A 27457-nucleotide genomic window follows, 5' to 3' on the forward strand; every position below is an offset into this window, starting at 1 on the left:
CATACCGGTCTTTCTGTGTACCTGTACCCTGAGCTCCCTCTGTTTAAAAACACTCCCCTGTCATTTCCCGGTCTTTCTGTGTACCTGTACCCTGAGCTCCCTCTGTTTAAAAACACTCCCCTGTCATTTCCCGGTCTTTCTGTGTACCTGTACCCCGAGCACACTCTGATCTACAACACTCCCCTGTCATTTACCGGTCTTTCTGTGTACCTGTACCCCGAATTCTTTCTCCATTGTCATTTACCAGTCTTTCTGTGTACCTGTACCCCGAATTCTCTCTCCCCTGTCATTTACCAGTCTCTCTGTGTACCTGTACCCTAATCTCCCTCTGATCAACAACTGTGCCCTGTCACATACCAGTCTTTCTGTGTACCTGTACCCTGAGCTCCCTCTGTTTAAAAACACTCCCCTGTCATTTACCAGTCTCTCTGTGTCCCTGTACCCCGAGCACACTCTGATCTACAACACTCCCCTGTCATTTCCCAGTCTTTCTGTGTACCTGTACCCCGAATTCTCTCTCCCCTGTCATTTACCAGTCTCTCTATGTACCTGTGCCGCAAGCTCCCTCTGTTCAAAAACATTCCCTGTCATTTCCCGGTCTTTCTGTGTACCTGTACCCCGAATTCTCTGCCCCCTGTCATTTACCAGTCTCTCTATGTACGTGTGCCCCAAGCTCCCTCTGATTTACAATAGTGCCCTGTCATTTACTGGTCTTTTTGTGTACCAGTACCCCGAATTCTCTCTCCCCTGTCATTTCCCGGTCTCTCTGTGTCCCTGTACCCCGAGCACACTCTGATCTACAACACTCCCCTGTCATTTACCGGACTTTCTGTGTACCTGTACCCCGAATTTTCTCTCCCCTGTCATTTACCAGTCTCTCTTTGTACCTGTACCCCAAGCTCCCACTGATCTAAAATAGTGCCCTGTCATTTACCGGTTTTTCTGTGTCCCTGTACCCTGAGCACACTCTGATCTACAACACTCCCCTGTCATTTACTGGTCTTTCTGTGTACCTGTACACTGAGCTCCCTCTGTTCAAAAACACTTCCCTGTCATTTCCCGGTCTTTCTGTGTAGCTGTACCCCGAATTCTCTCTCCCCTGTCATTTACCTGTCTCTCTGTGTACCTGTACCCCGAATTCTCTCTCCCCTGTCATTTACTAGTCTCTCTGTGTCCCTGTACCCCGAGCACACTCTGATCTACAACACTCCCCTGTCATTTCCCAGTCTTTCTGTGTACCTGTACCCCGAATTCTCTCTCCCCTGTCATTTACCAGTCTCTCTGTGTACCTGTACCCCGAACTCTCTCTCCCCTGTCACATACCAGTCTTTCTGTGTACCTGTACCCTGAGCTCCCTCTGTTCAAAAACACTTCCCTGTCATTTCCCGGTCTTTCTGTGTAGCTGTACCCCGAATTCTCTCTCCCCTGTCATTTACCTGTCTCTCTGTGTACCTGTACCCCGAATTCTCTCTCCCCTGTCATTTACTAGTCTCTCTGTGTCCCTGTACCCCGAGCACACTCTGATCTACAACACTCCCCTGTCATTTCCCAGTCTTTCTGTGTACCTGTACCCCGAATTCTCTCTCCCCTGTCATTTACCAGTCTCTCTGTGTACCTGTACCCTAATCTTTCTCTGATCAACAACAGTGCCCTGTCACATACCAGTCTTTCTGTGTACCTGTACCCTGAGCTCCCTCTGTTTAAAAACACTCCCCTGTCATTTCCCGGTCTTTCTGTGTCCCTGTACCCCGAGCACACTCTGATCTACAACACTCCCCTGTCATTTCCCAGTCTTTCTGTGTACCTGTACCCCGAATTCTCTCTCCCCTATCATTTACCAGTCTTTCTGTGTACCTGTACCCCAAGCTCCCTCTGATCTACAACAGTGCCCTGTCATTTACTGGTCTTTCTGTGTACCTGTACCCCGAATTCTCTCTCCCCTGTCACTTGCCAGTCTCTCTATGTACCTGTGCCCCAAGCTCCCTCTGATCTAAAATAGTGCCCTGTCATTTACCGGTTTTTCTGTGTACCTGTACCCTGAGCTCCCTCTGTTCAAAAACACTTCCCTGTCATTTTCTGGTCTTTCTGTGTACCTGTACCCCGAATTCTCTGCCCCCTGTCATTTACCAGTCTCTCTGTGTACCTGTGCCCCAAGCTCCCTCTGATCTACAATAGTGCCCTGTCATTTACTGGTCTTTTTGTGTACCAGTACCCTGAATTCTCTCTCCCCTGTCATTTACCTGTCTGTCTGTGTACCTGTACCCCACGCTCCATCTGATCTACAACAGTACACTGTCATTTTCTAGTCTTTCTGTGCACCTGTACCCCGAATTCTCTCTCCCCTGTCATTTAACTGTCTCTCTGTGTACCTGTACCCCGAACTCTCTCTCCCCTGTCACATACCAGTCTTTCTGTGTACCTGTACCCTGAGCTCCCTCTGTTCAAAAACACTTCCCTGTCATTTCCTGGTCTTTCTGTGTACCTGTACCCCGAATTCTCTCTCCCCTGTCATTTACCAGTCTCTCTGTGTACCTGTACCCTAATCTTTCTCTGATCAACAACAGTGCCCTGTCACATACCAGTCTTTCTGTGTACCTGTACCCTGAGCTCCCTCTGTTTAAAAACACTCCCCTGTCATTTCCCGGTCTTTCTGTGTCCCTGTACCCCGAGCACACTCTGATCTACAACACTCCCCTCTCATTTACTGGTCTTTCTGTGTACCTGTACCCCGAATTCTCTCTCCCCTGTCATTTACCAGTCTCTCTATGTACCTGTGCCGCAAGCTCCCTCTGTTCAAAAACATTCCCTGTCATTTCCCGGTCTTTCTGTGTACCTGTACCCCGAATTCTCTGCCCCCTGTCATTTACCAGTCTCTCTATGTACGTGTGCCCCAAGCTCCCTCTGATTTACAACAGTGCCCTGTCATTTACTGGTCTTTTTGTGTACCAGTACCCTGAATTCTCTCTCCCCTGTCATTTCCCGGTCTCTCTGTGTCCCTGTACCCCAAGCACACTCTGATCTACAACACTCCCCTGTCATTTACCGGACTTTCTGTGTACCTGTACCCCGAATTCTCTCTCCCCTGTCATTTACCAGTCTCTCTTTGCACCTGTACCCCAAGCCCCCACTGATCTAAAATAGTACCCTGTCATTCACCGGTCTCTCTGTGTACCTGTACCCCGAGCACACTCTGATCTACAACACTCCCCTGTCATTTACTGGTCTTTCTGTGTACCTGTACACTGAGCTCCCTCTGTTCAAAAACACTTCCCTGTCATTTCCCGGTCTTTCTGTGTAGCTGTACCCCGAATTCTCTGCCCCCTGTCATTTACCAGTCTCTCTGTGTACCTGTACCCTGAGCACACTCTGATCTACAACACTCCCCTGTCACATACCAGTCTTTCTGTGTACCTGTACACTGAGCTCCCTCTGTTCAAAAACACTTCCCTTTCATTTCCCGGTCTTTCTGTGTACCTGTACCCTGAGCTCCCTCTGTTTAAAAACACTACCCTGTCATTTCCCGGTCTCTCTGTGTACCTGTACCCTGAGCACACTCTGATCTACAACACTCCCCTGTCACATACCAATCTTTCTGTGTACCTGTACACTGAGCTCCCTCTGTTCAAAAACACTTCCCTGTCATTTCCCGGTCTTTCTGTGTCCCTGTACCCCGAGCACACTCTGATCTACAACACTCCCCTCTCATTTACTGGTCTTTCTGTGTACCTGTACCCCGAATTCTCTGCCCCCTGTCATTTACCAGTCTCTCTATGTACCTGTACCCTAATCTCTCTCTGATCAACAACAGTGCCCCGTCACATACCGGTCTTTCTGTGTACATGTACCCCGAATTCTCTCTCCCCTATCATTTACCAGTCTCTCTGTGTACCTGTACCCTAATCTCCCTGTGATCTACAACAGTGCCCTGTCACATACCAGTCTTTCTGTATACCTGTACCCTGAGCTCCCTCTGTTCAAAAACACTCCCCTGACATTTCCCGGTCTTTCTGTGTCCCTGTACCCTGAGCACACTCTGATCTACAACACTCCCCTGTCATTTACCAGTCTCTCTGTGTACCTGTATCCCGAATTCTCTCTCCCCTGTCACATACCAGTCTCTCTGTGTACCTGTACCCCAAGCTCCCTCTGATCTACAACAGTGCCTTGTCACTTGCCAGTCTCTCTATGTACCTGTGCCCCAAGCTCCCTCTGATCTAGAACAGTGCCCTGTCATTTACCGGACTTTCTGTGTACCTGTACCCCGAATTCTCTCTCCCCTGTCATTTACCAGTCTCTCTGTGTACCTGTACCCCGAATTCTCTCTCCATTGTCATTTACCAGTCTCTCTGTGTACCTGTACCCTAATCTCCCTCTGATCAACAACAGTGCCCTGTCACATACCAGTCTTTCTGTGTACCTGTACCCTGAGCTCCCTCTGTTTAAAAACACTCCCCTGTCATTTACCGGAGTTTCTGTGTGTACCTGTATCCCGAATTCTCTCTCCCCTGTCATTTACCAGTCTCTCTATGTACCTGTGCCCCAAGCTCCCTCTGATCTACAATAGTGCCCTGTCATTTACTAGTCTTTTTGTGTACCAGTACCCCGAATTCTCTCTCCCCTGTCATTTACCTGTCTGTCTGTGTACCTGTACCCCACGCTCCCTCTGATCTACAACAGTACACTGTAATTTACCAGTCTTTCTGTGCACCTGTACCCCGAATTCTCTCTCCCCTGTCATTTACCTGTCTCTCTGTGCACCTGTACCCCGAATTCTCTCTCCCCTGTCATTTACCTGTCTCTCTGTGTACCTGTACCCCGAATTCTCTCTCCCCTGTCATTTACCTGTCTCTCTGTGTACCTGTACCCCGAATTCTCTCTCACCTGTCATTTACCTGTCTTTCTGTGTACCTGTACCCTGAGCTCCCTCTGTTTAAAAACACTCCCCTGTCATTTCCCGGTCTTTCTGTGTCCCTGTACCCCGAGCACACTCTGATCTACAACACTCCCCTCTCATTTACTGGTCTTTCTGTGTACCTGTACCCCGAATTCTCTCTCCCCTGTCATTTACCAGTCTCTCTATGTACCTGTGCCGCAAGCTCCCTCTGTTCAAAAACATTCCCTGTCATTTCCCGGTCTTTCTGTGTACCTGTACCCCGAATTCTCTGCCCCCTGTCATTTACCAGTCTCTCTATGTACGTGTGCCCCCAGCTCCCTCTGATTTACAACAGTGCCCTGTCATTTACTGGTCTTTTTGTGTACCAGTACCCTGAATTCTCTCTCCCCTGTCATTTCCCGGTCTCTCTGTGTCCCTGTACCCCAAGCACACTCTGATCTACAACACTCCCCTGTCATTTACTGGACTTTCTGTGTACCTGTACCCCGAATTCTCTCTCCCCTGTCATTTACCAGTCTCTCTTTGCACCTGTACCCCAAGCTCCCACTGATCTAAAATAGTGCCCTGTCATTCACCGGTCTCTCTGTGTACCTGTACCCCGAGCACACTCTGATCTACAACACTCCCCTGTCATTTACTGGTCTTTCTGTGTACCTGTACACTGAGCTCCCTCTGTTCAAAAACACTTCCCTGTCATTTCCCGGTCTTTCTGTGTAGCTGTACCCCGAATTCTCTGCCCCCTGTCATTTACCAGTCTCTCTGTGTACCTGTACCCTGAGCACACTCTGATCTACAACACTCCCCTGTCACATACCAGTCTTTCTGTGTACCTGTACACTGAGCTCCCTCTGTTCAAAAACACTTCCCTGTCATTTCCCGGTCTTTCTGTGTACCTGTACCCTGAGCACACTCTGATCTACAACACTCCCCTCTCATTTACCAGTCTCTCTGTGTACCTGTACCCCGAATTCTCTCTCCCCTGTCATTTACCAGTCTCTCTGTGTCCCTGTACCCCAAGCACACTCTGATCTACAACACTCCCCTCTCATTTACCAGTCTCTCTGTGTACCTGTATCCCGAATTCTCTCTCCCCTGTCATTTACCTGTCTGTCTGTGTACCTGTACCCCAAGCTCCCTCTGATCTACAACAGTACACTGTCATTTACCAGTCTTTCTGTGCACCTGTACCCCGAATTCTCTCTCCCCTGTCATTTACCTGTCTCTCTGTGTACCTGTACCCCGAATTCTCTCTCCCCTGTCATTTACCTGTCTCTCTGTGTACCTGTACCCCGAATTCTCTCTCACCTGTCATTTACCTGTCTTTCTGTGTACCTGTACCCTGAGCTCCCTCTGTTTAAAAACACTCCCCTGTCATTTCCCGGTCTTTCTGTGTCCCTGTACCCCGAGCACACTCTGATCTACAACACTCCCCTCTCATTTACTGGTCTTTCTGTGTACCTGTACCCCGAATTCTCTCTCCCCTGTCATTTACCAGTCTCTCTATGTACCTGTGCCGCAAGCTCCCTCTGTTCAAAAACATTCCCTGTCATTTCCCGGTCTTTCTGTGTACCTGTACCCCGAATTCTCTGCCCCCTGTCATTTACCAGTCTCTCTATGTACGTGTGCCCCCAGCTCCCTCTGATTTACAACAGTGCCCTGTCATTTACTGGTCTTTTTGTGTACCAGTACCCTGAATTCTCTCTCCCCTGTCATTTCCCGGTCTCTCTGTGTCCCTGTACCCCAAGCACACTCTGATCTACAACACTCCCCTGTCATTTACTGGACTTTCTGTGTACCTGTACCCCGAATTCTCTCTCCCCTGTCATTTACCAGTCTCTCTTTGCACCTGTACCCCAAGCTCCCACTGATCTAAAATAGTGCCCTGTCATTCACCGGTCTCTCTGTGTACCTGTACCCCGAGCACACTCTGATCTACAACACTCCCCTGTCATTTACTGGTCTTTCTGTGTACCTGTACACTGAGCTCCCTCTGTTCAAAAACACTTCCCTGTCATTTCCCGGTCTTTCTGTGTAGCTGTACCCCGAATTCTCTGCCCCCTGTCATTTACCAGTCTCTCTGTGTACCTGTACCCTGAGCACACTCTGATCTACAACACTCCCCTGTCACATACCAGTCTTTCTGTGTACCTGTACACTGAGCTCCCTCTGTTCAAAAACACTTCCCTGTCATTTCCCGGTCTTTCTGTGTACCTGTACCCTGAGCACACTCTGATCTACAACACTCCCCTCTCATTTACCAGTCTCTCTGTGTACCTGTACCCCGAATTCTCTCTCCCCTGTCATTTACCAGTCTCTCTGTGTCCCTGTACCCCAAGCACACTCTGATCTACAACACTCCCCTCTCATTTACCAGTCTCTCTGTGTACCTGTACCCCGAATTCTCTCTCCCCTGTCATTTACCAGTCTCTCTGTGTACCTGTACCCCGAACTCTCTCTCCCCTGTCACATACCAGTCTTTCTGTGTACCTGTACACTGAGCTCCCTCTGTTCAAAAACACTTCCCTTTCATTTCCCGGTCTTTCTGTGTACCTGTACCCTGAGCTCCCTCTGTTTAAAAACACTACCCTGTCATTTCCCGGTCTCTCTGTGTACCTGTACCCTGAGCACACTCTGATCTACAACACTCCCCTGTCACATACCAATCTTTCTGTGTACCTGTACACTGAGCTCCCTCTGTCCAAAAACACTTCCCTGTCATTTCCCGGTCTTTCTGTGTAGCTGTACCCCGAATTCTCTGCCCCCTGTCATTTACCAGTCTCTCTATGTACCTGTACCCTAATCTCTCTCTGATCAACAACAGTGCCCCGTCACATACCGGTCTTTCTGTGTACATGTACCCCGAATTCTCTCTCCCCTATCATTTACCAGTCTCTCTGTGTACCTGTACCCTAATCTCCCTGTGATCTACAACAGTGCCCTGTCACATACCAGTCTTTCTGTATACCTGTACCCTGAGCTCCCTCTGTTCAAAAACACTCCCCTGACATTTCCCGGTCTTTCTGTGTCCCTGTACCCTGAGCACACTCTGATCTACAACACTCCCCTGTCATTTACCAGTCTCTCTGTGTACCTGTATCCCGAATTCTCTCTCCCCTGTCACATACCAGTCTCTCTGTGTACCTGTACCCCAAGCTCCCTCTGATCTACAACAGTGCCTTGTCACTTGCCAGTCTCTCTATGTACCTGTGCCCCAAGCTCCCTCTGATCTAGAACAGTGCCCTGTCATTTACCGGACTTTCTGTGTACCTGTACCCCGAATTCTCTCTCCCCTGTCATTTACCAGTCTCTCTGTGTACCTGTACCCCGAATTCTCTCTCCATTGTCATTTACCAGTCTCTCTGTGTACCTGTACCCTAATCTCCCTCTGATCAACAACAGTGCCCTGTCACATACCAGTCTTTCTGTGTACCTGTACCCTGAGCTCCCTCTGTTTAAAAACACTCCCCTGTCATTTACCGGAGTTTCTGTGTGTACCTGTATCCCGAATTCTCTCTCCCCTGTCATTTACCAGTCTCTCTATGTACCTGTGCCCCAAGCTCCCTCTGATCTACAATAGTGCCCTGTCATTTACTAGTCTTTTTGTGTACCAGTACCCCGAATTCTCTCTCCCCTGTCATTTACCTGTCTGTCTGTGTACCTGTACCCCACGCTCCCTCTGATCTACAACAGTACACTGTAATTTACCAGTCTTTCTGTGCACCTGTACCCCGAATTCTCTCTCCCCTGTCATTTACCTGTCTCTCTGTGTACCTGTACCCCGAATTCTCTCTCCCCTGTCATTTACCTGTCTCTCTGTGTACCTGTACCCCGAATTCTCTCTCACCTGTCATTTACCTGTCTTTCTGTGTACCTGTACCCTGAGCTCCCTCTGTTTAAAAACACTCCCCTGTCATTTCCCGGTCTTTCTGTGTCCCTGTACCCCGAGCACACTCTGATCTACAACACTCCCCTCTCATTTACTGGTCTTTCTGTGTACCTGTACCCCGAATTCTCTCTCCCCTGTCATTTACCAGTCTCTCTATGTACCTGTGCCGCAAGCTCCCTCTGTTCAAAAACATTCCCTGTCATTTCCCGGTCTTTCTGTGTACCTGTACCCCGAATTCTCTGCCCCCTGTCATTTACCAGTCTCTCTATGTACGTGTGCCCCCAGCTCCCTCTGATTTACAACAGTGCCCTGTCATTTACTGGTCTTTTTGTGTACCAGTACCCTGAATTCTCTCTCCCCTGTCATTTCCCGGTCTCTCTGTGTCCCTGTACCCCAAGCACACTCTGATCTACAACACTCCCCTGTCATTTACTGGACTTTCTGTGTACCTGTACCCCGAATTCTCTCTCCCCTGTCATTTACCAGTCTCTCTTTGCACCTGTACCCCAAGCTCCCACTGATCTAAAATAGTGCCCTGTCATTCACCGGTCTCTCTGTGTACCTGTACCCCGAGCACACTCTGATCTACAACACTCCCCTGTCATTTACTGGTCTTTCTGTGTACCTGTACACTGAGCTCCCTCTGTTCAAAAACACTTCCCTGTCATTTCCCGGTCTTTCTGTGTAGCTGTACCCCGAATTCTCTGCCCCCTGTCATTTACCAGTCTCTCTGTGTACCTGTACCCTGAGCACACTCTGATCTACAACACTCCCCTGTCACATACCAGTCTTTCTGTGTACCTGTACACTGAGCTCCCTCTGTTCAAAAACACTTCCCTTTCATTTCCCGGTCTTTCTGTGTACCTGTACCCTGAGCTCCCTCTGTTTAAAAACACTACCCTGTCATTTCCCGGTCTCTCTGTGTACCTGTACCCTGAGCACACTCTGATCTACAACACTCCCCTGTCACATACCAATCTTTCTGTGTACCTGTACACTGAGCTCCCTCTGTCCAAAAACACTTCCCTGTCATTTCCCGGTCTTTCTGTGTAGCTGTACCCCGAATTCTCTGCCCCCTGTCATTTACCAGTCTCTCTATGTACCTGTACCCTAATCTCTCTCTGATCAACAACAGTGCCCCGTCACATACCGGTCTTTCTGTGTACATGTACCCCGAATTCTCTCTCCCCTATCATTTACCAGTCTCTCTGTGTACCTGTACCCTAATCTCCCTGTGATCTACAACAGTGCCCTGTCACATACCAGTCTTTCTGTATACCTGTACCCTGAGCTCCCTCTGTTCAAAAACACTCCCCTGACATTTCCCGGTCTTTCTGTGTCCCTGTACCCTGAGCACACTCTGATCTACAACACTCCCCTGTCATTTACCAGTCTCTCTGTGTACCTGTATCCCGAATTCTCTCTCCCCTGTCACATACCAGTCTCTCTGTGTACCTGTACCCCAAGCTCCCTCTGATCTACAACAGTGCCCTGTCACTTGCCAGTCTCTCTGTGTACCTGTGCCCCAAGCTCCCTCTGATCTAGAACAGTGCCCTGTCATTTACCAGTCTCTCTGTGTACCTGTACCCCGAATTCTCTCTCCATTGTCATTTACCAGTCTCTCTGTGTACCTGTACCCTAATCTCCCTCTGATCAACAACAGTGCCCTGTCACATACCAGTCTTTCTGTGTACCTGTACCCTGAGCTCCCTCTGTTTAAAAACACTCCCCTGTCATTTCCCGGTCTTTCTGTGTACCTGTACCCCAAGCACACTCTGATCTACAACACTCCCCTGTCATTTACCGGAGTTTCTGTGTGTACCTGTATCCCGAATTCTCTCTCCCCTGTCATTTACCAGTCTCTCTATGTACCTGTGCCCCAAGCTCCCTCTGATCTACAATAGTGCCCTGTCATTTACTAGTCTTTTTGTGTACCAGTACCCCGAATTCTCTCTCCCCTGTCATTTACCTGTCTGTCTGTGTACCTGTACCCCACGCTCCCTCTGATCTACAACAGTACACTGTAATTTACCAGTCTTTCTGTGCACCTGTACCCCGAATTCTCTCTCCCCTGTCATTTACCTGTCTCTCTGTGTACCTGTACCCCGAATTCTCTCTCCCCTGTCATTTACCTGTCTCTCTGTGTACCTGTACCCCGAATTCTCTCTCACCTGTCATTTACCTGTCTCTCTGTGTACCTGTACCCGAATTCTCTCTCCCCTGTCATTTACTAGTCTCTCTGTGTACCTGTACCCCGAATTCTCTCTCCCCTGTCATTTACCAGTCTCTCTGTGTACCTGTACCCTAATCTTTCTCTGATCAACAACAGTGCCCTGTCACATACCAGTCTTTCTGTGTACCTGTACCCTGAGCTCCCTCTGTTTAAAAACACTCCCCTGTCATTTCCCAGTCTTTCTGTGTCCCTGTACCCCGAATTCTCTCTTCCGTGTCATTTACCAGTCTCTCTGTGTACCTGTACCCCGAGCACACTCTGATCTACAACACTCCCCTGTCATTTACTGGTCTTTCTGTGTACCTGTACACTGAGCTCCCTCTGTTCAAAAACACTTCCCTGTCATTTCCCGGTCTTTCTGTGTACTTGTACCCTGAATTCAATGCCCCCTGTCATTTACCAGTCTCTCTATGTACCTGTGCCCCAAGCTCCCTCTGATCTACAATAGTGCCCTGTCATTTACTGGTCTTTTTGTGTACCAGTACCCCGGATTCTCTCTCCGCTGTCATTTACCTCTCTGTCTGTGTACCTGTACCCCGAGCTCCCTCTGATCTACAACAGTGCACTGTCATTTACCAGTCTTTCTGTGCACCTGTACCCTGAATTCTCTCTCCCCTGTCATTTACCTGTCTCTCTATGTACCTGTGCCCCAAGCTCCCTCTGATCTACAATAGTGCCCTGTCATTTACTGGTCTTTTTGTGTACCAGTACCCCGGATTCTCTCTCCGCTGTCATTTACCTCTCTGTCTGTGCACCTGTACCCCGAGCTCCCTCTGATCTACAACAGTGCCCTGTCATTTACCGGTCTTTCTGTGTACCTGTAACCTGAGCTCCCTCTGATCTACAACACTCCCCTGCCATTTACCGGTCTTTCTGTGTACCTGTACCCCGAATTCTCTCTCCCCTGTCATTTACCAGTCTCTCTGTGTACCTGTACCCTAATCTCCCTCTGATCAACAACTGTGCCCTGTCACATACCGGTCTTTCTGTGTACCTGTACCCTGAGCTCCCTCTGTTTAAAAACACTCCCCTGTCATTTCCCGGTCTTTCTGTGTACCTGTACCCTGAGCTCCCTCTGTTTAAAAACACTCCCCTGTCATTTCCCGGTCTTTCTGTGTACCTGTACCCCGAGCACACTCTGATCTACAACACTCCCCTGTCATTTACCGGTCTTTCTGTGTACCTGTACCCCGAATTCTCTCTCCATTGTCATTTACCAGTCTTTCTGTGTACCTGTACCCCGAATTCTCTCTCCCCTGTCATTTACCAGTCTCTCTGTGTACCTGTACCCTAATCTCCCTCTGATCAACAACTGTGCCCTGTCACATACCAGTCTTTCTGTGTACCTGTACCCTGAGCTCCCTCTGTTTAAAAACACTCCCCTGTCATTTACCAGTCTCTCTGTGTCCCTGTACCCCGAGCACACTCTGATCTACAACACTCCCCTGTCATTTCCCAGTCTTTCTGTGTACCTGTACCCCGAATTCTCTCTCCCCTGTCATTTACCAGTCTCTCTATGTACCTGTGCCGCAAGCTCCCTCTGTTCAAAAACATTCCCTGTCATTTCCCGGTCTTTCTGTGTACCTGTACCCCGAATTCTCTGCCCCCTGTCATTTACCAGTCTCTCTATGTACGTGTGCCCCAAGCTCCCTCTGATTTACAATAGTGCCCTGTCATTTACTGGTCTTTTTGTGTACCAGTACCCCGAATTCTCTCTCCCCTGTCATTTCCCGGTCTCTCTGTGTCCCTGTACCCCGAGCACACTCTGACCTACAACACTCCCCTGTCATTTACCGGACTTTCTGTGTACCTGTACCCCGAATTTTCTCTCCCCTGTCATTTACCAGTCTCTCTTTGTACCTGTACCCCAAGCTCCCACTGATCTAAAATAGTGCCCTGTCATTTACCGGTTTTTCTGTGTCCCTGTACCCTGAGCACACTCTGATCTACAACACTCCCCTGTCATTTACTGGTCTTTCTGTGTACCTGTACACTGAGCTCCCTCTGTTCAAAAACACTTCCCTGTCATTTCCCGGTCTTTCTGTGTAGCTGTACCCCGAATTCTCTCTCCCCTGTCATTTACTAGTCTCTCTGTGTCCCTGTACCCCGAGCACACTCTGATCTACAACACTCCCCTGTCATTTCCCAGTCTTTCTGTGTACCTGTACCCCGAATTCTCTCTCCCCTGTCATTTACCAGTCTCTCTGTGTACCTGTACCCCGAACTCTCTCTCCCCTGTCACATACCAGTCTTTCTGTGTACCTGTACCCTGAGCTCCCTCTGTTCAAAAACACTTCCCTGTCATTTCCCGGTCTTTCTGTGTAGCTGTACCCCGAATTCTCTCTCCCCTGTCATTTACCTGTCTCTCTGTGTACCTGTACCCCGAATTCTCTCTCCCCTGTCATTTACTAGTCTCTCTGTGTCCCTGTACCCCGAGCACACTCTGATCTACAACACTCCCCTGTCATTTCCCAGTCTTTCTGTGTACCTGTACCCCGAATTCTCTCTCCCCTATCATTTACCAGTCTTTCTGTGTACCTGTACCCCAAGCTCCCTCTGATCTACAACAGTGCCCTGTCATTTACTGGTCTTTCTGTGTACCTGTACCCCGAATTCTCTCTCCCCTGTCACTTGCCAGTCTCTCTATGTACCTGTGCCCCAAGCTCCCTCTGATCTAAAATAGTGCCCTGTCATTTACCGGTTTTTCTGTGTACCTGTACCCTGAGCTCCCTCTGTTCAAAAACACTTCCCTGTCATTTTCTGGTCTTTCTGTGTACCTGTACCCCGAATTCTCTGCCCCCTGTCATTTACCAGTCTCTCTGTGTACCTGTGCCCCAAGCTCCCTCTGATCTACAATAGTGCCCTGTCATTTACTGGTCTTTTTGTGTACCAGTACCCTGAATTCTCTCTCCCCTGTCATTTACCTGTCTGTCTGTGTACCTGTACCCCACGCTCCCTCTGATCTACAACAGTACACTGTCATTTTCTAGTCTTTCTGTGCACCTGTACCCCGAATTCTCTCTCCCCTGTCATTTAACTGTCTCTCTGTGTACCTGTACCCCGAATTCTCTCTCCTCTGTTATTTACCTGTCTCTCTGTGTACCTGTACCCCGAACTCTCTCTCCCCTGTCACATACCAGTCTTTCTGTGTACCTGTACCCTGAGCTCCCTCTGTTCAAAAACACTTCCCTGTCATTTCCTGGTCTTTCTGTGTACCTGTACCCCGAATTCTCTCTCCCCTGTCATTTACCAGTCTCTCTGTGTACCTGTACCCTAATCTTTCTCTGATCAACAACAGTGCCCTGTCACATACCAGTCTTTCTGTGTACCTGTACCCTGAGCTCCCTCTGTTTAAAAACACTCCCCTGTCATTTCCCGGTCTTTCTGTGTCCCTGTACCCCGAGCACACTCTGATCTACAACACTCCCCTCTCATTTACTGGTCTTTCTGTGTACCTGTACCCCGAATTCTCTCTCCCCTGTCATTTACCAGTCTCTCTATGTACCTGTGCCGCAAGCTCCCTCTGTTCAAAAACATTCCCTGTCATTTCCCGGTCTTTCTGTGTACCTGTACCCCGAATTCTCTGCCCCCTGTCATTTACCAGTCTCTCTATGTACGTGTGCCCCAAGCTCCCTCTGATTTACAACAGTGCCCTGTCATTTACTGGTCTTTTTGTGTACCAGTACCCTGAATTCTCTCTCCCCTGTCATTTCCCGGTCTCTCTGTGTCCCTGTACCCCAAGCACACTCTGATCTACAACACTCCCCTGTCATTTACCGGACTTTCTGTGTACCTGTACCCCGAATTCTCTCTCCCCTGTCATTTACCAGTCTCTCTTTGCACCTGTACCCCAAGCTCCCACTGATCTAAAATAGTGCCCTGTCATTCACCGGTCTCTCTGTGTACCTGTACCCCGAGCACACTCTGATCTACAACACTCCCCTGTCATTTACTGGTCTTTCTGTGTACCTGTACACTGAGCTCCCTCTGTTCAAAAACACTTCCCTGTCATTTCCCGGTCTTTCTGTGTAGCTGTACCCCGAATTCTCTGCCCCCTGTCATTTACCAGTCTCTCTGTGTACCTGTACCCTGAGCACACTCTGATCTACAACACTCCCCTGTCACATACCAGTCTTTCTGTGTACCTGTACACTGAGCTCCCTCTGTTCAAAAACACTTCCCTGTCATTTCCCGGTCTTTCTGTGTACCTGTACCCTGAGCTCCCTCTGTTTAAAAACACTACCCTGTCATTTCCCGGTCTCTCTGTGTACCTGTACCCTGAGCACACTCTGATCTACAACACTCCCCTGTCACATACCAATCTTTCTGTGTACCTGTACACTGAGCTCCCTCTGTCCAAAAACACTTCCCTGTCATTTCCCGGTCTTTCTGTGTAGCTGTACCCCGAATTCTCTGCCCCCTGTCATTTACCAGTCTCTCTATGTACCTGTACCCTAATCTCTCTCTGATCAACAACAGTGCCCCGTCACATACCGGTCTTTCTGTGTACATGTACCCCGAATTCTCTCTCCCCTATCATTTACCAGTCTCTCTGTGTACCTGTACCCTAATCTCCCTGTGATCTACAACAGTGCCCTGTCACATACCAGTCTTTCTGTATACCTGTACCCTGAGCTCCCTCTGTTCAAAAACACTCCCCTGACATTTCCCGGTCTTTCTGTGTCCCTGTACCCTGAGCACACTCTGATCTACAACACTCCCCTGTCATTTACCAGTCTCTCTGTGTACCTGTATCCCGAATTCTCTCTCCCCTGTCATTTACCTGTCTCTCTGTGTACCTGTATCCCGAATTCTCTCTCCCCTGTCATTTACCTGTCTCTCTGTGTACCTGTACCCCGAATTCTCTCTCCCCTGTCATTTACCTGTCTGTCTGTGTACCTGTACCCCGAATTCTCTCTCCCCTGTCATTTACTAGTCTCTCTGTGTACCTGTACCCCGAATTCTCTCTCCCCTGTCATTTACCAGTCTCTCTGTGTACCTGTACCCTAATCTTTCTCTGATCAACAACTGTGCCCTGTCACATACCAGTCTTTCTGTGTACCTGTACCCTGAGCTCCCTCTGTTTAAAAACACTCCCCTGTCATTTCCCAGTCTTTCTGTGTACCTGTACCCCGAATTTTCTCTCCCCTGTCATTTACCAGTCTCTCTTTGTACCTGTACCCCAAGCTCCCACTGATCTAAAATAGTGCCCTGTCATTTACCGGTTTTTCTGTGTCCCTGTACCCTGAGCACACTCTGATCTACAACACTCCCCTGTCATTTACTGGTCTTTCTGTGTACCTGTACACTGAGCTCCCTCTGTTCAAAAACACTTCCCTGTCATTTCCCGGTCTTTCTGTGTAGCTGTACCCCGAATTCTCTCTCCCCTGTCATTTACTAGTCTCTCTGTGTCCCTGTACCCCGAGCACACTCTGATCTACAACACTCCCCTGTCATTTCCCAGTCTTTCTGTGTACCTGTACCCCGAATTCTCTCTCCCCTGTCATTTACCAGTCTCTCTGTGTACCTGTACCCCGAACTCTCTCTCCCCTGTCACATACCAGTCTTTCTGTGTACCTGTACCCTGAGCTCCCTCTGTTCAAAAACACTTCCCTGTCATTTCCCGGTCTTTCTGTGTAGCTGTACCCCGAATTCTCTCTCCGCTGTCATTTACCTGTCTCTCTGTGTACCTGTACCCCGAATTCTCTCTCCCCTGTCATTTACTAGTCTCTCTGTGTCCCTGTACCCCGAGCACACTCTGATCTACAACACTCCCCTGTCATTTCCCAGTCTTTCTGTGTACCTGTACCCCGAATTCTCTCTCCCCTATCATTTACCAGTCTTTCTGTGTACCTGTACCCCAAGCTCCCTCTGATCTACAACAGTGCCCTGTCATTTACTGGTCTTTCTGTGTACCTGTACCCCGAATTCTCTCTCCCCTGTCACTTGCCAGTCTCTCTATGTACCTGTGCCCCAAGCTCCCTCTGATCTAAAATAGTGCCCTGTCATTTACCGGTTTTTCTGTGTACCTGTACCCTGAGCTCCCTCTGTTCAAAAACACTTCCCTGTCATTTTCTGGTCTTTCTGTGTACCTGTACCCCGAATTCTCTGCCCCCTGTCATTTACCAGTCTCTCTGTGTACCTGTGCCCCAAGCTCCCTCTGATCTACAATAGTGCCCTGTCATTTACTGGTCTTTTTGTGTACCAGTACCCTGAATTCTCTCTCCCCTGTCATTTACCTGTCTGTCTGTGTACCTGTACCCCACGCTCCCTCTGATCTACAACAGTACACTGTCATTTTCTAGTCTTTCTGTGCACCTGTACCCCGAATTCTCTCTCCCCTGTCATTTAACTGTCTCTCTGTGTACCTGTACCCCGAATTCTCTCTCCTCTGTTATTTACCTGTCTCTCTGTGTACCTGTACCCCGAACTCTCTCTCCCCTGTCACATACCAGTCTTTCTGTGTACCTGTACCCTGAGCTCCCTCTGTTCAAAAACACTTCCCTGTCATTTCCTGGTCTTTCTGTGTACCTGTACCCCGAATTCTCTCTCCCCTGTCATTTACCAGTCTCTCTGTGTACCTGTACCCTAATCTTTCTCTGATCAACAACAGTGCCCTGTCACATACCAGTCTTTCTGTGTACCTGTACCCTGAGCTCCCTCTGTTTAAAAACACTCCCCTGTCATTTCCCGGTCTTTCTGTGTCCCTGTACCCCGAGCACACTCTGATCTACAACACTCCCCTCTCATTTACTGGTCTTTCTGTGTACCTGTACCCCGAATTCTCTCTCCCCTGTCATTTACCAGTCTCTCTATGTACCTGTGCCGCAAGCTCCCTCTGTTCAAAAACATTCCCTGTCATTTCCCGGTCTTTCTGTGTACCTGTACCCCGAATTCTCTGCCCCCTGTCATTTACCAGTCTCTCTATGTACGTGTGCCCCAAGCTCCCTCTGATTTACAACAGTGCCCTGTCATTTACTGGTCTTTTTGTGTACCAGTACCCTGAATTCTCTCTCCCCTGTCATTTCCCGGTCTCTCTGTGTCCCTGTACCCCAAGCACACTCTGATCTACAACACTCCCCTGTCATTTACCGGACTTTCTGTGTACCTGTACCCCGAATTCTCTCTCCCCTGTCATTTACCAGTCTCTCTTTGCACCTGTACCCCAAGCTCCCACTGATCTAAAATAGTGCCCTGTCATTCACCGGTCTCTCTGTGTACCTGTACCCCGAGCACACTCTGATCTACAACACTCCCCTGTCATTTACTGGTCTTTCTGTGTACCTGTACACTGAGCTCCCTCTGTTCAAAAACACTTCCCTGTCATTTCCCGGTCTTTCTGTGTAGCTGTACCCCGAATTCTCTGCCCCCTGTCATTTACCAGTCTCTCTGTGTACCTGTACCCTGAGCACACTCTGATCTACAACACTCCCCTGTCACATACCAGTCTTTCTGTGTACCTGTACACTGAGCTCCCTCTGTTCAAAAACACTTCCCTGTCATTTCCCGGTCTTTCTGTGTACCTGTACCCTGAGCTCCCTCTGTTTAAAAACACTACCCTGTCATTTCCCGGTCTCTCTGTGTACCTGTACCCTGAGCACACTCTGATCTACAACACTCCCCTGTCACATACCAATCTTTCTGTGTACCTGTACACTGAGCTCCCTCTGTCCAAAAACACTTCCCTGTCATTTCCCGGTCTTTCTGTGTAGCTGTACCCCGAATTCTCTGCCCCCTGTCATTTACCAGTCTCTCTATGTACCTGTACCCTAATCTCTCTCTGATCAACAACAGTGCCCCGTCACATACCGGTCTTTCTGTGTACATGTACCCCGAATTCTCTCTCCCCTATCATTTACCAGTCTCTCTGTGTACCTGTACCCTAATCTCCCTGTGATCTACAACAGTGCCCTGTCACATACCAGTCTTTCTGTATACCTGTACCCTGAGCTCCCTCTGTTCAAAAACACTCCCCTGACATTTCCCGGTCTTTCTGTGTCCCTGTACCCTGAGCACACTCTGATCTACAACACTCCCCTGTCATTTACCAGTCTCTCTGTGTACCTGTATCCCGAATTCTCTCTCCCCTGTCATTTACCTGTCTCTCTGTGTACCTGTATCCCGAATTCTCTCTCCCCTGTCATTTACCTGTCTCTCTGTGTACCTGTACCCCGAATTCTCTCTCCCCTGTCATTTACCTGTCTGTCTGTGTACCTGTACCCCGAATTCTCTCTCCCCTGTCATTTACTAGTCTCTCTGTGTACCTGTACCCCGAATTCTCTCTCCCCTGTCATTTACCAGTCTCTCTGTGTACCTGTACCCTAATCTTTCTCTGATCAACAACTGTGCCCTGTCACATACCAGTCTTTCTGTGTACCTGTACCCTGAGCTCCCTCTGTTTAAAAACACTCCCCTGTCATTTACCAGTCTCTCTGTGTACCTGTACCCCGTATTCTCTCTCCCCTGTCATTTACCTGTCTCTCTGTGTACCTGTACCCTGAATTCTCTCTCCCCTGTCATTTACCTGTCTCTCTGTGTACCTGTACCCCGAATTCTCTCTCCCCTGTCATTTACCAGTCTCTCTGTGTACCTGTACCCTAATCTTTCTCTGATCAACAACAGTGCCCTGTCATTTACCGGTTTTTCTGTGTACCTGTACCCTGAGCTCCCTCTGTTCAAAAACACTTCCCTGTCATTTTCTGGTCTTTCTGTGTACCTGTACCCCGAATTCTCTGCCCCCTGTCATTTACCAGTCTCTCTGTGTACCTGTGCCCCAAGCTCCCTCTGATCTACAATAGTGCCCTGTCATTTACTGGTCTTTTTGTGTACCAGTACCCTGAATTCTCTCTCCCCTGTCATTTACCTGTCTGTCTGTGTACCTGTGCCCCACGCTCCCTCTGATCTGCAACAGTACACTGTCATTTACCAGTCTTTCTGTGCACCTGTACCCCAAATTCTCTCTCCCCTGTCATTTACCAGTCTCTCTCTGTGTACCTGTACCCCAAGCTCCCTCTGATCTACAACACTCCCCTGTCATTTACCTGTCTCTCTGTGTACCTGCGCCCTGTGGTCTGACTGCCCCTCTCTCTCCACAGACACGTCCAGTGCCTCTGAGGACGAGGGGTCGCTTGGTACCGGTGGTGTGCATCCAGGGGTCTCCCAAGACACTGCGACCTCAGACCACTGGATCAACCAATCAGTGCAGGGCTCCTCCACCTCCTCCTCATCTGCCTCGTCCACCCTGTCGTACAGTGAGGGGAGGGGTTCTTCACCAGGTGGGGCTCTGCTGGGAGATGTCGCTGCCTTCCCACGCACTGGTGAGATGTGTTTTTACTTCTCTCCTTTCGACATTTCTGACTCCAGTGGCCTCCCCTTTCCTCAGTTCTTCCTTGCCTCTCCCTCTCCTCATCAGCGTACCCACCCTCCCCATATCCCCTCTTCCACCCCCCCCACCATATCACTGGCTATGTGTTAAGTTTTTCTCACTGTTGAACCTGCTCCTTATCTTCGCTCCCTACTCCCGACTCAAAACCTTGTTCTGCCTCCTCCCACCCTTCTCAAACCCGCTCCCTTTCACTGCTCGTTCTCCCTTTTCACCCTCCTCTCCCTATTAACCCCCCCCCGCACACCACAGAGAACCAGACGGCACCCCCAGATGTCAGCTCCACGCCTGGGTCGGAGGGTCTGGGGAGCCAGGACCAGCGACCCCCATCTGTGCACCGTCTGAGCCAGGAGCCCGTCCTAGACACAGCAGCAGGTGACTGGGGTGGGCATTGAGGGGCAGGGACAGGGGAGGAGGAGGAGGGCTGGGAGAGGGTCAGATCGGGGTCATTGAGTGGGGGGGGGGAACCTCTGTGCACTGTCTGACCTGGGGATCAGGAGGATGTGAGGCATAAGTGGGGACGGGACAGGGTGGAAGGAACTTGAGCAGAGGAGAATGATGGGAGGGTCGGGGGACTGCGGAGGGGACAGGAGAAGGTCATGTGGGGCATCTGTACACTGTCTGTCCAAGGGGACTGGGGTAAGGAGGGGAGGGGTAGTGGTTGGGGAATGGGTTAACAGCAAGGGCAAGGGGGAACTGACCGCTCTGACCTGCAATTGGTGGGTGTTGATAAGGCATTTGTTTTACCCCTTTCTGCCCTCCATCTCTTCCCCGCATCACCTCTCTTCCCACCCACACCCCATCCCATCCCTTCTCTCCTTCTCTACACTCAGCCCCCTCCCCTCCCCCAGTGAACAGCCGTGTGTCGGTGAAGATCCAACAGTTGGTGAACACCCTTCGCCGTCCAAAGCGCCCGCCGCTCGCTGACTTCTTCCTCGACGACTCGCAGGAGATTGTTGAAGGTGGAGGTGGGGTGGGGTGGTGCGTCGGGACAAGGGGAACACTTGTACTGTTGTAGATCAGAGGGAGCGTGGGGTACAGGTACACAGACAGACAGGTAAATGACAGGGGAGAGAGAATTCAGGGTACTGGTACACAAAAAGACCAGTAAATGACAGGGCACTATTGTAAATCAGAGGGAGCTTGGGGCACACGTACATAGAGAGACTGGTAAATGACAGGGGGCAGAGAATTCGGGGTACAGGTACACAGAAAGACCGGGAAATGACAGGGAATGTTTTTGAACAGAGGGAGCTTGCGGCACAGGTACATAGAGAGACTGGTAAATGACAGGGGAGAGAGAATTCGGGGTACAGGTACACAGAAAGACTGGGAAATGAGAGGGGAGTGTTGTAGATCAGAGTGTGCTCGGGGTACAGGGACACAGAGAGACTGGTAAATGACAGGGGAGTGTTTTTAAACAGAGGGAGCTCAGGGTACAGGTACACAGAAAGACTGGTATGTGACAGGGCACAGTTGTTGATCAGAGGGAGATTAGGGTACAGGTACACAGAGAGACTGGTAAATGACAGGGGAGAGAGAATTCGGGGTACTGGTACACAAAAAGACCAGTAAATGACAGGGCACTATTGTAGATCAGAGGGAGCTTGGGGCACAGGTACACAGAGAGACTGGTAAATGACAGGGGAGAGAGAATTCGGGGTACAGGTACACAGAAAGACTGGGAAATGACAGGGGAGTGTTGTAGATCAGAGTGTGCTCGGGGTACAGGGACACAGAGAGACTAGTAAATGACGGGAGAGAGAATTCGGGGTACAGGTACACAGAGAGACAGGTAAATGACAGGGGAGAGAGAATTCGGGGTACAGCTACACAGAAAGACCGGGAAATGACAGGGAAGTGTTTTTGAACAGAGGGAGCTCAGGGTACAGGTACACAGAAAGACTGGTATGTGACAGGGGAGAGAGAGTTCGGGGTACAGGTACACAGAGAGACTGGTAAATGACAGGGGAGAGAGAATTCGGGGTACAGGTACACAGAAAGACTGGGAAATGACAGGGGAGTGTTGTAGATCAGAGTGTGCTCGGGGTACAGGTACACAGAGAGACTGGTAAATGACACGGAAGAGAGAATTCGGGGTACAGGGACACAGAAAGACTGGGAAATGACAGGGGAGTGTTTTTAAACAGAGGGAGCTCAGGGTACAGGTACACAGAAAGACTGGTATGTGACAGGGCACTGTTGTTGAACACTCACATATACACACACACACACACACACACACACACACACACACACACACACACACACACACACACACACACACACACACACACACGCGTGTACATGTGTACATACTGCCCAGGACACACTAAACCCCCAGCCTCTCTCGTCTTCCCACAGTGCCCAGCAGCGATCCCCAGCAGCCACGGGCGGAGGGCAGTCCCATGGCCCCGGTGCGTGGGGAGCCCCTGGGTGCCGTGGGGAACTGGCCTCCAACTCTCGAGGCTGCCCTGCAGCGCTGGGGGACCACCCAGGGGAAGGCGCCCTGCCTGACTGCTCTGGACTCCAGTGGGAGGGCTGGGACCACTCTCACCTACGGTTAGTGGGCAGTGGAACCAGAGTGGGCATGGATTGGAGTGGGTGGGTGAGAGGAAGTCGCGTGAAGGGAGGGTGCTGTTTGTGAGGGGATGCTTGGGGGATACCAGAGGGTTATCTATGATGAGGTGGGAGGGTGTGGGGAAGAGAAGAGGGATGGGTTTGGTGGATGGGAGGGAAGGGAAGTGGGGGAGAGGGAGAGGTAGAACAAGGAGGCAGGGCGAGGAAAGGAAGGGCGGGGTGCAGGAACGCTAAGGGGTGGGGACGAGGGTGAGAGGGTACAGAGGCTGGAGAGCAGTGAGTAAAGAAGGGGGAATTGAGGAATGATGGGAAAGCGGGGCTGTGTCCACAACTCTCCACAGTCACGGGCAGAGCAGTTGCCATGTTGTATCAGGATTGGGGAGGTCAAGGGATTGAGAGCTGTGTGGCGCAGTGAAACAGAGAAGAGGAAGGGGGCAGATCAGCAGGGAAGGAATTGAGCAGTGGGGGTGATTTCCAGGGGCTGGCCCCTCCCATGATTCTGCATTCCTGCCCTTCCCAGGGAAGTTGTGGACGCGAAGCCTGAAGCTGGCTTACACCCTCCGGCACAGATTGGGTGTGCGCAGCGAGGTGACTGTTTCCCCCGGAGACCGGGTGAGTATTGCCTGTCCTCACCATCCCCCACATCCTCCTCGCCTTCCTTACGGCATTCCTCCCCAGCATCCCACATCACCCCCCCCCCCAACATGCTTCCCCTCCCTCTCTCTCTCCCCCACTTCTCTCTTTCCCTTCCAGAAGATGGAATTGATGAGTTAGGAAGGAGGCTGTGTGTAGGAGTCAAGGGTAAGACAGTGGATGTCAACTAACGTCTTTGCTTACCCTCCCTATCCTTCCCCATCTATCTTTCCCTCCCTCAACTTCCCACAGGTGGCTCTGGTCTACCCGAACAGCGATCCGGCCATGTTCCTGGTGGCATTCTGTGGCTGTCTCCTCGCTGAGGTGGTTCCTGTCCCTATTGAGGTCCCCCTCACCCGGAGGGTGAGTGTCTACCAGAGGGGCACTGGTGCGGAGAGCTCTGTGGGATCCTCCTATCCTCGGGCATGTAGCTGGGGTGTGGGGAGTGCCATGGGATCCTTTGGGTGGGGATTGCTGTCTTGCTGGATTTGGGATGGCGGTTTGAGGGTGGAAGTGGGAGGTGTGCCGGCTGGGTGGGAGTCACAGACTAACTGCTCTGCCCCCTTCCCCCCCCCAGGACACGGCTGACCCGCAGCTGGGCTTCCTGCTGGGCAGCTGTGGGGTGAGCTTGGCCCTCACCACCGAGGCCTGTCTGAAGGGGCTGCCCCAGAGTCAGGGCGAGGTCACCCCCTCCAGAGGTGAGTGGGAGATGGGGCGAGGACGCTGGGAGGGATGGGATGGGGGTGGGGAGGGGGAAGGAGGAGTGGGGATGTGGGTAGGATGAGGGAAGAGAGAAGGGATGGGAGGGCTGAGGGGAGGGAGGGTGTCAGGAAAGGGTAGTGGGAGAGAAGGGGAGAAGAGGGGTAGTCAGGAGAGGGAAGAGTGGGGAGGAGGGGTAAGTGGGTAGGATGAAAGTGGATGGAGGGAAAGGAAGGGGAGGAGGAAGAAAGGGAAGGATGTAGGGAGGAGAGGTACAGGAGAGGGAAAGGATGTTCTGACCACTTTGTGTGACCCAGGGTGGCCACGGCTGAAGTGGGTGGTGACCGACTCCCGATACCTGGTCAAACCCTCCAAGGACTGGAGACCCTCATTCCGACTGGCAGGTCCCGAGCCAGCCTACATCGAGGTGAGTGACTGGCCCCTGCATACCCCCTTGCTGTTGCCCTCTCCTTGCACCCCCACCTCCCTCCACCTCCACATAGTGCTCCCCGAAACGGTCTACGTTGAGGTGAGTAAAGACAGCCGGTGAATGTTGAGCCTGATGCTTGTTAATCACAGTTCTCTTTCCTTCACTGTGCATTCACCACCCCCTCTCCACCCCCTTCCCCTCCACTTCCCATCACTCCCTCTCCTCCTGCACCCTACCACCATCCCCTCCACTCCTCCTCACCTCAGTACAAGACCAGTAAGGAAGGCAGCGTGATGGGTGTCTGTGTCTCGCGTATCGCCCTGTTACGACACTGCCAGGCCTTAACGCAAGCTTGCAACTACAATGAAGGTGCGTGTCTCCTTCCCTTCCCCCTCACCCCTTTCCTCCCTCCCTATCCCCATTTACTCCACGTTTTATCCTGGGAAGGGATCTGCTAACGTTGGAGGTCGTCCAAAGAAGGTTTGATGGAGTATTAGAACGTAGGCCCTTCGGCCCGTGATGATGTGCCAACCTTTTAACCTAGTGCAAGATCAATCTAACGCTTCCCACCAGTATAGCCCTCCATTTCTCCATCATCCATTGGCCTGTTGGAGTATCCCTAATGCATCTGCCTCTACCACCTATATGCCCATCACTCTGAGTAAAAAACTACCTCTGACATTCCCCCCATACCTCCCTCCAGTCACATTAAAAATTATACCCACCTGTATTAGCCATTTTCGCCCATGGAAAAGTTTGGCTGTCCACTCTATCCCTGCCTCTTATCATCTTGTACACCTCTATCAAGTCACCTCTCATCCTCCTTTGCTCCAAAGACAAAATCCCTAGCTTGCTCAACCTTTCCTCAGAATTGAATTGAAAATACCCGTGGACTAAGATGTTAACTGTCCTGTGCTATCATCAGTGGGATCATCAGTTGTTCTGCCACCTGTCCTCGGGAGTTTCGGCCCGATTATGATCAAGACTTGGTGGTCGAGGTGGTGGGCCAGCACCACCTCCCACTGGGAACATGCTGTCTAATCCAGGCAGCATCCTGGTAAATCTCCTCTTCACCCTCTCTGAAGCTTCCACATCCTTCCTACAATGAGACAACCAGAACTGTACACAATATTCCAAGTGTGGTCTAACCAGAGTTTTATAGATCTGCAACATTACCTCATGGCTCTTGAACTCAATCCCCTGACTAATATATGCTTTCATACGATAACACTCTGACATGCTGTACACCTCCTTAACCACCCTATCAACCGTAGGGAGGTTCCATCAAGTGGTGGACAGAATGGTGAAGAAGGCGTTTGGCATGCTGGCCTTCAGTCAGGTCACTGAGTACAGGGTTTGGGATGTCATGTTCCAGCTACACAAGATGTTGTTGTGACCTCACCTGGAGTACTGCGTACAGTTCTGGTCTTGCAGTGATAGAGTGGATGGGATTGAGCAGGAGAGGGAGCAGAAAAAATTCACATTTGGAGCAATAAGGAGAGGCTGGACAGGCTGGGACTGTTTTTCCTGGAGTGAAGGTGGCTGAAGGGTGTCTTTATGGAGGTTTATAAATCCATGAGGGGCACAGATAAAGTGGAAGGTCACAGTTTTTTCCCCCATGTAGGGGAGTCTAAAACTACAGGGCACAGTTTTAAGGGTGTGTCGTGATTGAAGGGTGGGAACGTTGAGGGCTTGAGATCTATGGGAAAGGCACAGATTTTGAAGGATTTGGAGGATTTCTTCTCCTTGGTGGGCGGCGTGGGTGGAGGGGAGGGGCTGGGATGAGGGAACTATTAACCGTGCCTCTGGCCTCTTGTCTGCAGGGGAAACGGTGGTCAACGTGCTGGACTTCAAGAAGGACGTGGGTCTGTGGCATGGCGTGCTCACAGTGAGAGCAGGAGATGAGGAGGGGGTTGCTGGGGGTGGGCACATGTCGGCTTCCTCCCAGTCAGGAGAGAATGGTTGGGGTCTACCGAGCATCTGATGTCGATCGGGGGTCTGGTCATCAGATCTGTGGGGGAAGGAAGAGGGGAGATGGGATGGAGGATAGGGACAAGAGGGAGGTGGGTGGGAAAGAGAGATTGGAAAGGTGCTGAGAGGAGGAGGGAGGTGGGGGAGAAGGGATGAGAGGTGGGATGTGGAGGGTCGGAGAGTGAGTGAGATGTGGGGGGTGAGAATGGGAGGAGGGAAGGAAGGCAGAGTGGGGGGAGGGGAAGGAAGAGGAGAGTTGGGAGGAGGGGGCCAAGTCACTGGGTGTGTAGAGGCAGAGATGGATGGGTTCATGATCGCTGAGTGGGGGGGGAGTAAGGGTTGAGAGAAAGAAATAAATCAGTTGTGATTGAATAGGGGTCAGACATCAATGGGCAGAATGGGTCAATTATGCTCCATAATGAGGTGGGAGCCCCTTCCTATGGGAAGTGCTGGTGTGTGGATTCCCATGCAATGTCTCACTGGGGATGTGTTCTCCCCTCAGAGTCTGATGAACAAAATCCACACCATCAGTGTTCCTTATGCTGCCATGAAGGCATCACCTCTCACCTGGGTCCAGAGAGTGGCCGCACACAAAGGTAAATGCCCCCTCCCCACTCCTAAATCTGCAAAGCAGAGGGAGCTCGGGGTACAGACACACAGAGAGACTGGTTACATAATTACAAAACTAAACATCAGGGAGGAAAAACAGAAATGTGATTGTTGTGGGGAAGGAGCTGTTTCTAAAACAT

The 27457-nt window shown here is 50.7% G+C and overlaps 1 protein-coding gene across 3 annotated transcripts in view; it reads left to right on the plus strand.

The window, feature by feature from the left end:
• The window catches only part of dip2bb (disco-interacting protein 2 homolog Bb), a 142985-nt gene that overhangs the window by 24748 nt on the left and 90780 nt on the right, over nucleotides 1-27457 (plus strand). For all 3 annotated transcript variants that reach the window (XM_059956200.1, XM_059956198.1, XM_059956199.1), the window contains exons 5-15: nucleotides 20109-20330; nucleotides 20648-20770; nucleotides 21229-21357; nucleotides 22760-22957; nucleotides 23496-23587; nucleotides 23861-23971; nucleotides 24186-24306; nucleotides 24625-24734; nucleotides 25004-25106; nucleotides 26561-26625; nucleotides 27211-27304. In XM_059956200.1, coding sequence (XP_059812183.1) covers nucleotides 20109-20330; nucleotides 20648-20770; nucleotides 21229-21357; nucleotides 22760-22957; nucleotides 23496-23587; nucleotides 23861-23971; nucleotides 24186-24306; nucleotides 24625-24734; nucleotides 25004-25106; nucleotides 26561-26625; nucleotides 27211-27304 — 1368 coding nt within the window. The remainder of the gene's footprint in view (nucleotides 1-20108; nucleotides 20331-20647; nucleotides 20771-21228; nucleotides 21358-22759; nucleotides 22958-23495; nucleotides 23588-23860; nucleotides 23972-24185; nucleotides 24307-24624; nucleotides 24735-25003; nucleotides 25107-26560; nucleotides 26626-27210; nucleotides 27305-27457) is intronic.

Source organism: Hypanus sabinus, chromosome X1 (genome assembly GCF_030144855.1).
Source record: "Hypanus sabinus isolate sHypSab1 chromosome X1, sHypSab1.hap1, whole genome shotgun sequence".
Classification (NCBI taxonomy): Eukaryota; Metazoa; Chordata; class Chondrichthyes; order Myliobatiformes; family Dasyatidae; genus Hypanus; species Hypanus sabinus.